The sequence below is a fragment of the Haemorhous mexicanus genome, chromosome 10 (genome assembly GCF_027477595.1).
Source record: "Haemorhous mexicanus isolate bHaeMex1 chromosome 10, bHaeMex1.pri, whole genome shotgun sequence".
Classification (NCBI taxonomy): domain Eukaryota; kingdom Metazoa; phylum Chordata; class Aves; order Passeriformes; family Fringillidae; genus Haemorhous; species Haemorhous mexicanus.
In genome coordinates, this window is record NC_082350.1 from 25,214,369 (window position 1) to 25,230,737 (window position 16,369).

The window sequence follows — 16,369 nt, forward strand, 5'->3', positions numbered from 1 at the left end:
CAAGACTTAAAGCCAGGAAGGAACTTGATTCTGAATTTTGGATTGTAAGAGACACAAAGATTAAATCTCTTCTGTTCTTTATGAACAACCTGCAGCTTCCATCTAAGATCCAGCCCTCAATGGTGGATATTTAAATTTAATAATGTCACAGACCTTTGATAAGCTTTGGAAAATTCTGGAGCCCAGGTCACGATGATATACAACCCCCAGTTATCTTTTGTACATCTCCCAGGTGTGAAATTAAAAAATGAGATGTGATGGATGGCAGCAGAATACACAAATTGTGCTTTTGAGGTCAGGGCTGTCACATCCATTTCATAATTACATGCTTCAAAGATTTATTAAAAGTTCTGGAGAACAAGGAATATATTGGAAAAGAGACAATGCAAAAGGCTGGATGGATTTTGGAAAAAGAAGTACATCAGCAATGTGAGGAGCTCCCTCTAAACAGAGGGTATCCAAATTGGGGGGAAAAAAAATATATATACTTGTACTGATTTAAAACAATGCTAAAAAAATAAAGAAAATTGCAAAAAAAACAAACAAATCCAAAATTTTGAGAGCACGGAATAATGTCTCAGTAGCAGCAAGAGCCAGAGGATAAACATGAGGTTTTAGTGTAGGAAAAGGCTTATTTTTATTTCCTTAAAGGGCTTCACTAAGTGCCAATGATGATGCAAAGCAATTTAATCTTAACCTGCAATTCAAGCGAGCCACGGAGAACAGGATCAGCATCTGCCAAACACAAAGGGATAAAATCCCACCTGACAGCACAAAAATGAAGCAAGGTTTTGAAGATTGTCATTTACTCACCAGCTGCCTCCAGAACCAGCTGCAGCCTGGCTTTGGCCTGTTCAGCAGGAGTCTGCAAGAGAGGATGGATCAGCTCACACCTGCACGGACACCGGGCACTCCATGGGACATTGCCACCCATGGGACACTGGGCACTCCACGGGACATTCCCACCCATGGGACACTGGGCACTCCACGGGACACTCCCACCCATGGGACATTGGATACTCCACGGGACATTCCCACCCATGGAACACTGGGCACTCCATAGGACATTCCCACCCATGGGACACTGGATACTCCATGGGACATTCCCACCCATGGGACACTGGATACTCCATGGGACATTGGGACATTCCCACCCATGGGACACTGGATACTCCATGGGACATTCCCACCCATGGGACACTGGATACTCCATGGGACACTGGGCACTCCATGGGACATTCCCACCCATGGGACACTGGATACTCCATGGGACACTGGGCACTCCATGGGACATTCCCACCCATGGGACACTGGATACTCCATGGGACACTGGGCACTCCACGGGACATTCCCACACATGGGACACTGGATACTCCATGAGACATTGGGTACTCCATAGGACATTCCCACCCATGGGACACTGGATACTCCATGGGACACTGGGCACTCCACAGGACACTCCCATCCATGGGACACTGGGCACTCCATGGGACATTCCCACACATAGGACATTGGATACTCCATGGGACATTGGATACTCCATGGGACACTCCCACCCATGGGACACTGGATACTCCATGGGACACACCCACCCATGGGACATTGGATACTCCACAGGACACTCCCACCCATGGGACACTGGGCACTCCATGGGACACTCCCACCCATGGGACATTGGATACTCCACAGGACACTCCCACCCATGGGACACTGGATACTCCATGGGACACTGGGCACTCCACAGGACACTCCCACCCATGGGACACAGGGCACTCCATGGGACATTCCCACACATAGGACATTGGATACTCCATGGGACACTCCCACCCATGGGACACTGGATACTCCATGGGACATTGGGTACTCCATAGGACATTCCCACACATGGGACACTGGATACTCCATGGGACATTCCCACCCACGGGACACTGGGCACTCCACGGGACATTCCCACCCCAGGGAGCTCCTGCCTCCTCCAGCCACTCCACAGCCACAGCAGCCAGAGGAACTTCCAGACTGGAGTCATTGAGGGAGGGATTATCACGGAGATCTCCAGGACTGACCCAAAGCACCATCCCCACACCCAGCTCCTCTCCCAGCCCTCCCACCCCAAACCCTGCCCGGCTCCTGGGTGACCCCGCTCCACACAAACACACAGCTCCACAAAACGCTCCAGAACTGGGTTTAACGAGATTAATGTGGTGAGTTTTCCACACTTTTCTCTTCTCTGGGGTGATTTTTCCCTCTCCTGAAGGTACTGCTGCACATCTGCTGGCTTGAGGAGCACACTGTTGGCCGTGGCCCCACTATGCTAATCGTCCCAGTGATGTTGCACTGTGTCCAATGTGTTTGCCATCCCTCCAAATGTGAAGCCACTCAAACGTTGCCACAGTTAAATTGATACACAAACCCTATTTGTCACGGGGTTCAGAAGTTGATTATTTCTGGAAGCGTCGGAGAAGTTTGGGAGGTTTCTGCTCTGCACTAAAAACAAAACCTGACTGGAATTTTGGTGGCGTTTTGCAGCTTAGGAAACTCTTCTCAAGAGCCTAAATGGCTGCAAAAGGGAAATTTAAATAGGAAAATACAGACAGGAGAAGCTGTGGGTGCCCCTGGATCCCTGGAAATGTCCAGGCTGCTTGGAGCAGCCTGAGACAGTGGGAAGTGTCCCTGTCCACAGCAAGGGATGGGATTTAAGATCTCTTCCAACCCAAACCATGCCATGGTTCCATGATTTTCATTAGGCAGAGCTCTTGGCCATGAATGTCCCAACTGGTGATGCTCTGCATGGCCTCACCACCCTCATCTACACCCACAAGGAGAGGCTGACAATGACAGAACAATTCCATTTCTACTCCAAGAATTTACAGACTGCTCCTTCCAATAGGAGAGATGCTGCATTAAAATGCAATTTAAATGAAGATCCAGATTTTGGTTGTACAGAGTTCTATTATTTTTAGTTCAGACTTTTGCTGTTTGCACAAACCCAGAATTACTGGGCAGAATTTATTATTATAGCTGCAATATGGATCCTACCACCAGACCTGACCACTAATCCTGGTGGCAGCAAGACACATCTTGAAATTTATCATAAATTTCCTTCCCATTTCTTCTTCTTGCCATGAACTAATCATTGCAATCTGTTCTGGCATCTTCAGACATCACGGGAGGAGAGGAAGGGAAAGATCTGCTTTTAATTCAGAACCAACTTGCCCAGCTTCAGTTTCAGAGAAGCTTTACTTGGGTTTGTGGTTTCCCCATTCCATGACAACTGTAAATTTAAAAAATCCCACCAGCATTAGCTGAGTTTGGCAAAATTTTGCTGGACAAGCAGAGAAGGAAAAGTATTTGGTGTCAAACACCACCTGGGCTCACGTCTGCACGTGAACAGCCCAAATCTTTGTGCACCTCATGCATCAGGTGGGCTCTGGCATCCCAAAACACAATTTCCTATTCTTACACAGCTATCCAGTTCAGATATTTAACCAAACACCCCTGGATCCTTTCTTGCTGGCCACACAACCACGACTGCTCAGCAGCAGTGACTGGAGAAAGGTGTTCCACTGGCACTCTAGCACATCCATGTCCAGCAGCACTCCCACAAGAACTCCATGAAAGAGCAAACGCCCAGCAGGCTCCAGAGGAGGAGAAGGGAAGCAACAGCAGCTGCACAGATGTCACTCCCAGCACTAAACAGAGTTCCACAACTGATCCCACTGCTCTGAGCAGCTCCAAGCACCTCTTCCCACTCCTCCCATGGAGTTATGGATGTGCCTTGTTGGTATAAGGGAGGGAAGACTCAAGTTCTTCCTTTGCTCAGCAGTTTCCCACCGGGAGCAGCCTGGGCAGCCTCTCTGGAGGCATCTTCCCCTTTGCCCTGGCCCCAGGTGTTAATTACTCCAGGGGAGAACTTGGCACAGCCACCTCCTCATCAATCAATAAGCCCTCACCAAGGAGTGACAGGAGGATTCTGAAATAAAGGGGACTGGCTTGGCCCCAGAAAACATCTCTCCAACTGGTGGATGGGGCCAGAAGGAAAAAGGACAGAGGGGATTTCAGCTGAAAACCACAATTAGAGCCTCAAACACGCCGGGAGCAATGAGAGAGAACAAGCAGCTACCCCAGGTCAGTATTGATTCAGGGGACCATTAAGGGAAAAATTCAGCAAGAGCCTCAGGAAACTTCAAAATGGTGAAATGATTGGTGGAGGAGACATTACCAAGAGTGATGTCGAGCAAAATAAACCCTTGTACTTTGCTTATGTTCTTAAGCATAACACAGAAGAAAAAGAATTCAAAGAGAGTTAGAGGAAAAATAAAAGTATTTCTAGTGCCAGCTGGTGAGGCAGCCCACTAACTGTAAAAGCAGGAGAGGAATTCCCTAAAATTCCTTAACAAGAACACTGTAAAATGACCTGAGGTCACCCCCAGCAATGAATTTAACACGTGTCCAAAAGTGTCTGTGAGACACTGGAATCCCAGCTCAGAAAAGGATGGGATTCCATAGGACACCATCAACACCCTGTGATTAATAACAGCTTTTAATATTTCAAACAAAAATTGGATCAGATCATTCCATTTTTAATGGCAGCTGATTTATGAGGATGCAGCACAACCCTTGACTTGTATTTCTTTGCAGTTCATCCACTGCATTCCATCACTACTCCTTTCACAAATAGTTATTTTAATAAATAATAGTTATTTTATTTTATTAACACTTTCACAAATAGTTATTTTAATCAAACTACACTAAAACAGACCCACAACTTGAAATTTGGTGAGTTTTGTGTAAAAATCCCCACACAAGTTCCTTGTCACTCACAGCTCCAGGAAACAAGTGCTGTGTGTGATGGGCAGGAGAGCCATGGATGGCTTCCCAAATATTCAAGGGACATGCAGCTCCTCAATTAATAGATTAGTACAAACACTTAAAAAATACATTCTAAAGCTGAATTAAAATTATTCCTGCTATTTGGGATGAATAGCAAATGTTCTTGACAGAGGAAACAAAGTGAAAATTTGAGAACAGCGAGGAAAAACATTTGAGAAACATAAAGTTTATAAAGAGAGGCCAAGTTTCTGCTGGAGCCAGCCACTGGGAATATTGTGGAGCAGAGCATGTGGCTCTTGGCAGGCACAGAAAACTTTTATCCCAGGATTCCAGCAGGTCATGAGCCTGCAGCATTCTGAGCTGCAATGCTGCCTGCCTGAATTTTTATAATTATGGAATTTCATATGGAAAATGGCTGAGATGTGCTAACACTGGGCAGTGCCACTGCTCCCACTCATCCCTGACACTGCTGGGGGAAAATTCATCTGCAGGACTTTTCTGGCTCAAAACATCTGGATAAAAGCCCAACAAACTTCTGGTGATGGTGATCAGTTTTGGGGGGTTTTGCACAAGTATCTTCTCTTTGTATTTGATAAAGACAAATCCAGCCCTCCCCATTCCCAGGAAAACCTGAAACCACAATTCCAAGTTTGACTGCAGAGAAATCCCCAGGCTGGGGCTGTGGGCAGCAAAAAGGAGCCCTCAAATGTCAGTGAGGGGAAGAGCCAAGGAGGAAATCAAACAGGGGGGATGCACCTAAAATGATACTTGAATTTATTCTGTAAGTCAGGGGCCTGCCTCCACCTACAATATTACCCATCCCACTTCCAGCAAATCCCAACAGGAGAGAGCAACAAAGGAGCCTAAGCCCAGCCAGCTTTTAAACAGATTTTGATCAAATTATGGAAAAGATTGTGGGACAGGTTTATCATAGGAATGCTGGATTCCTTTCCTGCCATTTACTCCTCTTCGGGTGATTAAAAAAAATAATTACCAAAGAAACTGAAAATACTTATTTGTATAAGAAGACACTTCATAAGAGAATAAAATACTAAAATAAAAATAAAACCAAAGGAGACTAAGAATTTGCAGTTGTCATCTTTTCCTCATATAAGTCTTTGAAGGTGGCAAATTCCAGATTGACAAAGGAATGGTTTTCACATTAAAAACATAAAAATAAAATCCCACAGAAGAATCCCTAATCTGAATTAATAGCACAGAAATATAATAAGCACATCTGGCACTATTTGAATTAAACCCCTGCATTTTCAGACATAAATCTGTTGAAAAGATTGGATGGTAAAATTATATTTATGTCTGAGTTTTTGCTCTGATACAATTAATCAACAACACTGCTCAGGAACAGGCTATGGTAGGAGTGTCCTGACTGGATACAGATCCACCTGCTCCCAAAAAAATCATCTTAAATTCATCAAAGTGAACTACCAGCAGAGAAAAATCATGTAAAACATGGAATAATGGCAATTTTTGTCCATGGAATTCACAGATGCTTTTGGTATTTCAACAGAAATAAAGAATCCAGCATCAGGGATGGACCAATTAGGAAAGGGAAATCATTAACCAAAACAATGGGCATAAAACCTGAAATTTTAATTTATGTAAAGGCCACTGAAAATATGACCAGAGATGAAGGGAAGAGTCCATCTTAACTGGACACCAACCCCACAGAGAAGGGAAAGCCTGGGTATGGAATGTGGCTCCTCCAGCCAGAGCCAGGAAAAAACCCTGGAACACTGCCAGAAAGGACAGAGAAGTTCCCCAGAGTTCTCCTCCTCCAAGATTGCCAATTCACCAAAACTGGGAAGGACAGAGCCAACAATGACAAGGCTCAATCCTGAAACTCAGAGCCCAGGGAGGAACTAAATGAGGCAGAGCTGTAAAATCCCAGCTCTGAATGGAATGCCCAAATTTCAGCACCACCAGATATTTGGACTCTGAGCTTTCCATCCGAGGGAATTTTCACTCAAATTTGGGATCAGAGGGACAAAACCTGAAAGTGTCCCCAGACACCAGCAGCACTTGGACCTGAGAGCTGAGGATTCCCCAAATCCTCTCCCCCAGGACACACATGGCCACTAAAACATTTGGATTTGTTAACCTGAACTGTGGATTTTCCATCTCACTCCACTTCAGCAGGAGCCACTTTAACCCAGGATCTCCAGAGAACCCTGCAACACCAGGTGGGTGGAAAATCCCATCTTGTTTCCACTAAAACCAACCCAAAATGTCAGGAATAAGCAACAATGGATTGCTGGAAGCAAACCAAAGGCAGGAGGGAATGGCTGTGGCAAACAGCCCGGGTGGCTCGGGCACACGGACGGGATTTGGGGGATTTAAAGCAGTTTTTGCAGCAAGGGCTCCTTTAAAAGCACCAGAAAACAACAATGAGCTCATTTCAGTGAATATTCCTGAGGAAAAGCAAGGAAAAAGGCCTTCCTACTGGGAGTGGATACAGCAAAATGGATTAAACACTCAGCAGAAAGAGGGAGAGCTGCAAAAAAGATTTTTAAAAATTAATCGGTAAATCCAGGTGTCCTTAAAAGGAGAAATTCCTGGAAGTGTCAAACTTCCACAGCCATAAAACTCTGTGAGGGTTCTTTACTAAGAGAGGAAATATGGATAATATTGCACTAAAGGCTAAAAAATTACCTCCCCCCATTTATCTCCTTGCAGCCTGGAATATCATCCCTCAGATTTACATTTGCATGGAAATGCAGGAACAATCACCAAAAAATTCAACATTCTGATAAAGAGCTGACAGAACAGAGATTTTTGATGATCAACATCATCCAGTCATTAGTCTATAAATTAATCTATTTCCTAATTAAACCTTTAAAAACTAAAAGTAGAATTAACCCCACAGCTTAAAAAAATTATAAAATTATTAATATTTAACTCTTAAAGATGGATCTTTATCTTTTATCACTGTTTCAAATTTTTGCTGCATTATGTTGCAACAAAGACGTGGGGGAACATAAAAATAGCAGCAGATAAATGCAGGTTCTGAAATGAAAATTTTTAATTAACACATCATAAACTGCTGTGGAACAGCTCCAGCCAAGGCTGGACTGGCTGGGAAAGCAGGAGCACAACCAACAGGTAACAGGGATCAATTAACAAAAGGAGCAGTTAATACTTGAATTACTGCTTTCCTTTTTCCACTAAGAGAGGAATTTTCTCTAAATAAATTAGAATTTCTCAGAAAAAGGGAACCCCATCCCCTTTGGAACCTTTGCACTGAAATGTAGCAATTGAAAAATAATAGGAAAAAAATTTGAAAATGGAAAGCATTTCAAATACCAGAAGGATCCAGTGGGTTCTAAATCAGCACTCAGTTTCAAAATAATCTGATCATCTACCCCAAATCATGCCTAATTACACAGGAATCAACCAGAACTTAATCAAGATTATATACTCTGAATAAAAGTGCATTTTGTCTTTGCTCTCAGATTCAATGATCAGCTCACCCCCACTGCACCGTTTTTCGGGCTGGCACAGATGTGCTGGTTTAACTTTTCCAAAAACGACTCGTGTTTCATGTTTGGCTGCTCCTTCTGACAAATAAGTACAATATAAAATGTGCAGGGCAAAACATAATTATTCTGAGGTGCACCTGCATAAAACCAGGGTGCAGAGATTTGTATTTTAGGTGCAGATCACAGATAGTTGGGCAAATTTATGCTTCATCTCGGTATTGTGCCAAGATCCCCCTTCAGTATCTGCAATAAAACACCTTCAGAGCAAAGATCTCCACGCAAAATCCCCAAAAGAAGAGGAGCAAGAACCCCCTAAAAAGACGAATTTGCTGGTGGCCTCAATAATTAGATTAAAAATCAATTCCACTTCTGCCAAAGTGTTTGTTTGCCGGAGAAAACCCTCCCAGGAAAGGCACTTGAACTTGGGAGAGAGAAGCAGCCACTGCCCTCCATAAAGTTCCTTTATGTATTTTTCCACAATATGCACAAAACCAGAATATGAAATCAGAAACATTTTACACATTCTCATACTTCAGAGAGCACTAACAGCATTTTACTCGTCGAAAGCACTTTATCTTCATGTCTCTATAAGGCAGAGTTGGTGCATAATAATGTAATTTATATTGCCTAAATGTTATTTTGGGAGCATTGCATCATTTCTCAAACTTCATGACCTTTACAATTTTCTAAACTTTTATTTCCCTCATTATTCTGAACAGATTTCATTACATATTTTGAATGTAAACAACCCTGAATAATGATGGGCCCCATTACGTATGTACAGCTCTGACAATCGCGCGCGGGGCCGAGATGGAAACCCGGCGCATTAATTTACCTCTCATCCGCCGTAACTGCACTCCCATAAAAAGTTTTATACTCAACTCACATAAATCACGGGGAAGAAAAATGAGAAAATCTGGTGGCTAACTCATCTTCCACCATTCTGCGAAAATGAAATTCACTGAAATACCTATCAAAACTGCAATCATCAAGAGATAATGTCTTCTTAGGTCTATCTGCACTTTCCGATTTAATTTCCTCCATGCCCTTGACATCCACAGATACCATTAAGATTAAGAGCGGCGAGTAACTGAGCAGTTCTCAGATTTTGATATATGGGGCCCAGGCACTAAATGTAATATCATCATTTGAAAATTAATGCAATATTTCTTTTGTTAGTTTTTCCACTCGGAAAGCGGGATGAATACTCGGGGTGCTCGCCGGTAATTTCCCCATCAGAATGCCGTGCAATTATGAGGAGATGTGCACCTGGGCAGAGGTCACCCAAATTACTCCATCATTTAATGAGCACCGAGATCAAACCCCAGCACACTGTTGCTGCCGAGAGACGCCTCGCAGCCTGCTACATCAAATCTGATGGAATCATTAGAGTAATAAGCAGGAAAATCTGTTTGCAGATTAACCTCTGGTTTCATGCTGCTTTCATCTAATGGGGCGCTGTGGAAATCTTGTCAGCTTTTCATCAGCCGCGATCAAATTACGGGAATTGCGAACAAACCGCCGGCGCGATTGGAAACAACACCCGCACGTGCCGGGGGTTTTATGCAGATGCCAGGGAGAATCACACTCTTTATATTTTACAGCCTTATTTACTTCAGCTGATCTCCGCTCTCCTCAGCCTGCCGAACGGCAATCGGGGACGCTCCCGGCCGCCTTTCCGAATTTACGGCGCGGGACGGCAGGGAAACGAATTTATGGGGGAAATATGAGCGGGGTGACAAAGGGAAAGGAAAATAAAGGCACAAAGGTCACGGGGGTGGAGGGTCACGGGTGGCCAAGGGTGGGGGAGGCACCTCAGCCTCGGTGGTAAGTGAGAGTGATCAAAGTTTACTTTTTAATAAAGACACAGAGACATTAAAGTGCTGTTTCATGTGGAGCGGCTCTGGTTTCAGAGCCCGCTGGTAATGGGAAGTGACAGGGTAAAACTCGCCTCTCTTACAAAGTTTCCACAAAATTTGTCGCTGTTGGAACAACAAACTGCTGCAAGCCTTTGAATATTCTGCCATGAGAACGCTCTGCCTCTGATGGTTTGATGGCACTGCTGTTTGATTCACATCTGCAGCTCCCAGCAGCAAAACCCTGGAACAAATAAAGCGGTGTGCGCACACCGTTTAATACACGCTCACTGCAGAGCTCTCCTCAAACCCTCGGATCCACGGAGCCCCTCTGCAGGAGCAGCCTGGGCTCCAGCCCTGTAGGCACACAGAGCTGCTCTCCCCATGGCTATTCATAAGCCATTGATCTGCTGCAGTGAGATCACCTGGTACGAACCTGGCCCAGAGCTCCTGAAGGAGCTGGAATGATTTCCAAGGGCCAGGCTGCTGCTGAGCCAGGAATGTTTGGGATGCCCACCCTGGCACAGCCAAAGGGTTCAGCAGCCACTGACACCTAACGGGTTGGGGACACCAGGGGTCTCCTCTCAGTGGGGGACACAGCCAGAGCCAGCACTGCTCCTCAAAGAGCACCTTCCCAGCTGGTGCATCCAGCCGGACACTCAGCGGCTCTCCAGCCTATCCAAAGGGAAATTTGGAATGTCCCTGGACACAAGTGTCACTTTGGCCACAGGAGGGAAACCTCTCCAGCCTCACCTTCACTCCCTTCCTCTCAGAATGGAACAGACAGACACAATTCAAAGGAGACAGAAGAGACAATTCAAGCCTGCAGAGCATAATTGACCAGCATGGAATTTTGCCAGGACAGCAAGATAAACATAATTACTCCTATTAAGAGCGTTAATTAATTGTTTGTGAACACAAATAATTGGCTGCTTGGTTTACAGCTCGTTAGGAAGCCAAGGACTCTGCCAGACGTCGCTGTCTGGTGGCCACCCAAGGGCCACAGAGCTGTGACACCACAGGTGACAAACTCAGAGAGCCACGAGCAGTGAGGGGCCAGCACTGCAACCAGACTCCCTGGAAAACCCAGGGACAGCCAGGAAATAAATACTGACATTTAATTAAAAGAAATGCTTGACCAAATATTAACACTGAATAAAGGAGAAGGGCTCTTGGTTGGGTTTGGGGTTTTTTTGGTTGACTAGATCAAAGAAATACAGAACCTTAAAGCCCACCCAGTGCCACCCCTGCCATGGCAGGGACACCTCCCACTGTCCCAGGTGCTCCCAGCCCCAGTGTCCAGCCTGGCCTTGGGCACTGCCAGGGATCCAGGGGCAGCCACAGCTGCTCTGGGCACCCTGTGCCAGGGCCTGCCCACCCTCCCAGCCAGGAATTCCTTGCCAGGATTCCACCTAACCCTGCTCCTTCCAGTTTAAACCCATTCCCTGCCTCCTGTCAGTCTCTTGTAAATTCCAAATGGTAAAACATCCTTTTTTTACAGAAGGAATCCAATAACAGATTATCAAATCAAGATAAAGACTCTTAAGGTGGGAAAAACCTCCTTGCAAGCATTTGGAGATGCAGAAATTAAAGCAGAATTCAGTAGAATTCAAAAGCAGATTCCAGTAGAGCCAGAACCATGTGGCTTAAATCTTTGGAGGGATATCCCTATAATTTATTGGAGTCCAAAAAGTCTTTATGAACAAAATGCTGATGTATAGAACAGTTTCCAGCACAAATACTCCTACCTGTGGGTGCCTTGGGAACCAGTTTGTTTCCTTGAGCACCATTTCCAGGACAGATTTTGTAAGATCAAAGGGAAAACAGAAAACAAGTCTCAAATCCAGAGGTTTTTGACAGACCTTTCAGGGAAATGTTCCCTGTCCATGGTAGGGGGTGGAAGAAGATCTTTGAGATCCCTTCCAAGAGATCGTTAAGGTCCCTTCCTGCCCAGCTCTGGGATTCCAAACACAAAGCAGCCAATTCATTTAACAAAGACAATTTCATTCCAAAGCATTGTGAGTGAACCCTCAAAGCACTTCAGGCATCATCATCATCCCACAGGGAATATTTCCAGTACCTTCTGCCCCAGTCCCAGAGAAACCCTGAGCACCACTGAACTCCTTTCCTGCTTCCCACCTCCCCAGGCTACTCCAAGCCCACAGAGCCTCTTCCTTGCCACTTTTTGGGAATATTTGTTGTTATAAATCAGCACTGCAGCTCCTGCTGGGGCAGAAACCCTGATTTAGAACAAGCCCCAGCCATGGTGACTCTGTCAGGAGGGGAGCAGCTTTACAATGCATGAGAAAAATCCCAGCAATCTGCTGGATCACAACTCCCTGCCACCAGCAGGGCAACAAAACCTTCCTCAGATTTCTTTAAGGGATTTAACTCACAAGTGAGACACCCTGGAAGCAGCAAACAAGGTGGGTCTTCCAACTGCTCCGAGAACTCCGCTCTTCATTGCATTTGATGATTCCCAACACATTTCACAGGGCATCTCTAGAAAGGAGGAGCTCCAGGATCTCAATCCCAGCAGGAGCTCCATCATTTCCATCCCACTAGGATCTCCATCCCACCAGGATCTCCATCATCCTTTCCATCCCACCAAGATGTCCATCCCAGCAGGATCTCCATCCTTTCCATCCCACCACAATCTCCATCCCACCACAACCTCCATCCTTTCCATCCCATCATGATCTCCATCCCAGCAGGATCTCCATCCTTTCCATCCCACCAGGACCTCCATCCCCTCCACGCCCCTGGCACTCCAAGGAGATGCCCAAGCTCCCCCAAATCCTTCCCAAGTGATTCCCAGAATGGGAAGCACCAAGAGGGAAGCAGCTCTGTCCAAAGAGACCCACGATGTTTTTCACAGCCCTATGGAACAGCAGGGATTATTTAGATATTCCATGAAAAAATTAAACCCTTCCCAGGATGGATGTGCCATTAATAGTGAATATTTTCATTTAATGGGATTTAATAATCCCTTTACATCAACTATTTAATGTTCCACTGACTGCTGGTACCAACATGTGAGGCTCAACCAGCTTCTGACTTGTGACAAGATTTTATTTTTCCCAGTTTTGATCAACTGATGAGTTTTTAATGCTAAGCCTGGCTTGCCATCACTTGTGGGCTTAATATGTTTACTTAAACCAGAAATATTTTGCACCTCAATTATTATTTCCTCCTGCAGCCCTGAATGGAATTTAAGTCGATCCATTATTCATAAAGCAAAGACAAGAGAAAACACAAAGCTGTGCACTTCTTTCAAAGCCTCCAAATGACTCCAACACACCATATTTATGCATGCAATATTTGATTGTGTCCCTGGCTCTTTTCTTTTTTTTTTACTTTTTTTTTTTAATCACAAGTTTGTTGTTTTCAGATCAGGATATGCCAAAAATCCAACACCAAACAATTTTTGTTTATAATTAAGGCAATCATCAATCCAAGGATTGTAGTCCAGTTTATTTCATCTTGACATCAAAAAAAAGTAATTTAAAAAAATTAAAATTCCCTTGAAATGGGGAGATAAATGAAAATGTGAGTGCCTTCACATAATAACAGTAGCCTGACCCTCTGGGAAATGGTTGACTTTCTCAATTCAAGGTATTCAAAGCTCATTCAAAAGTGTTCATTTGGAATGCAGATATCAAAGATGATGCAAATGTTCAAGAGAAAATTAAAACTTACCAGATGTTCTAATCCAGCTTTGATGTTTGCAGAGTCCCTGTAAGAGAAGAACAAAAGTTCTAAATAGTTGCTAAACCCTTGTCTGCAACGATTTCTGTTTAACTCTGAAATGGCAAAGCTGGGTGATTTCTCCAGCGTGTCCAATGTTTAATTTTAATACATATATTCACCTGTAACACCTAAAAACATTGATTATCCCAATGCTCAATGACAGAATTCAACCCTCAGATAGTACCAGCCCTGAACCTGCTACAGACTGCAGCAATGCCACAGGATACACATTTAAATTAACATTTTTTATCTAATTATCACTATTTACACTGGAAAGAATCAGCCAGGCCAGGGCACGGGGCTGTTTATCAAACCCACATTTGGTGCCTCCTGGTCCTGCCCTGCCACCACTCCCACAATGAAATTCCCTGCCCCTTTCCAAGGGGATGGAGAGAAGGAATTGTCATTAATTCCATGGCTCATGGCAGCCCTGCTGGAGCTGGGCATCCAAAGCTGCAGAAGAACAAACGTAGAGAGAGAAAATGGGAAGAATTTTACATAAAGGCAGCTGCAAAACTAATGGACCAAAGTATCTGAGTAAAAACTCTGAAAAGCAAAAATTCAGAGGGAGAATTTATCTTTAACACATCCTGCTATGGAAAGAAAAGATGAAATCCAATGGAAAAATTAAAAATTCCCCAACCCACCGGACAGGAGATGGCTCCTGCTCCCATCAGCTCCAGGTTCTACCTAACTCCAGCATCCCCTCTTGGAAGGTGGGTCATTCCCACAGCAAACAAGGAGAAACCAGCCCGTGAGGACTGCAGGGAAGCAGTTAACACTACACTACTACAATCACTAGTACTAAAATTGCTAATTATTTATCATTTCCTAAAGCTTTTCCAAAAATCTGCTATGCATTCTTTTCCTATTTAAATGTCATTAATGAAACAAGAGGAGAAAATAAAAAAAGTACTTTTGCTGTTTGAGTTTGAAAGGAGATTTTGTTTTTGTCAGCCCTACAGGATTTATCCCCATTCTGGAGACAGGAGGAGGCTCCAGGGAGAGCTCAGAGCCCCTGGCAGGGCCTGAAGGGGCTCCAGGAGAGCTGCAGAGGGACTGGGGACAAGGATGGAGGGACAGGACCCAGGGAATGGCTCCCACTGCCAGAGGGTAGGGATGGATGGGAGAGTGGGAATTGGGAATTCCTGGCTGGGCTGGGATTGCCAGAGCAGCTGTGGCTGCCCCTGGATCCCTGGCAGTGCCCAAGGCCGGGCTGGACATTGGGGCTGGAGCACCTGGGACAGTGGGAGGTGTCCCTGCCATGGGAATGGGATGGATGGGATTGATCTCCCTTCCCACCCAAAGCACTCCATGAGTCCATGATCCCTCCTGCAGGTTCCACCTGGCCCCTGGAGGTGTCCCTGCCATGGGAATGGGATGGATGGGATTGATCTCCCTTCCCACCCAAAGCACTCCATGAGTCCATGAGCCCTTCTGCAGGTTCCACCTGGCCCCTGGAGGTGTCCCTGCCATGGGAATGGGATGGATGGGATTGATCTCCCTTCCCACCCAAAGCACTCCATGAGTCCATGATCCCTTCTGCAGGTTCCACCTGGCCCCTGGAGGTGGGGCTGCCTTGGGAATGGGATGGATGGGATTGATCTCCCTTCCCACCCAAACCATTCCATGAGTCCATGAGCCCTTCTGCAGGTTCCACCTGGCCCCTGGAGGTGGGGCTGCCTTGGGAGAGGGATGCAGGGCAAGGCTGGAGGAGCTCCCAGGCCAGCCCCATCCCTGCCATCAATATCTGTGCACCTCCCTCAGCCCGTGCTGAAAGCAGCCCTAATTCAATTCCAGGCCTCAAAACTGATAAAAAAGGTCCTGAAGTGGAAAATGTGAGGAGATTATTGGCAAATGAATAAAGATTTGTATCGAACCAACACACGGGAGCAGAGCAGGGCTTGGTGGGGCTGTTTTTTAATCATGCCCTGTCTCAAACCTTCTGGGAACAGCGAGTTTCCCTTCCCCTCCTGCAGCACATCGATTCCTGAATTAGGCTGCAATATTAAATAATTAATATACTTGCCATGATTGATGTTTTGCATTAGTTGAATATTAGGTTATCAATCAAAATCCACTTGGTTTAATGTAATAATATTGAAAAAGTGTCACGGGCTGTTCAGCCAATTTGTAGTTGAGGCAGCCCAGACAGGAATATTGGTGTAGCACAAGGCCCTAACACAGGAAATGCACTGCTGGAACATCCATAAGGAAAACATGATCAAACTAACCAGGACAAGGCTGAGCTTGTCCTAAATAAACCTTGGGGCACCTGTCACTTCCAATGAAAACCTCTGCCCAGCCTGAGGCTGCAGGGCATCAATCAGCCAGGCTATGGCAGGGCTTTATCTTTTAGTTAGCCAAGAGATTGTATTAGAGATCTTACACAATTATATTCTGCATCCCATCCCATATTACATTAGATATACTATA

At 45.2% G+C, this 16,369-nt stretch overlaps 1 protein-coding gene across 1 annotated transcript in view; it reads right to left on the reverse strand.

The window, feature by feature from the left end:
- The window catches only part of RSRC1 (arginine and serine rich coiled-coil 1), a 101,814-nt gene that overhangs the window by 40,810 nt on the left and 44,635 nt on the right, over positions 1-16,369 (reverse strand). Inside the window, exons 6-7 of the mRNA XM_059855872.1 lie at positions 13,883-13,919; positions 814-865 (exon numbers count right to left, since the gene is read on the reverse strand). Coding sequence (XP_059711855.1) covers positions 814-865; positions 13,883-13,919 — 89 coding nt within the window. The remainder of the gene's footprint in view (positions 1-813; positions 866-13,882; positions 13,920-16,369) is intronic.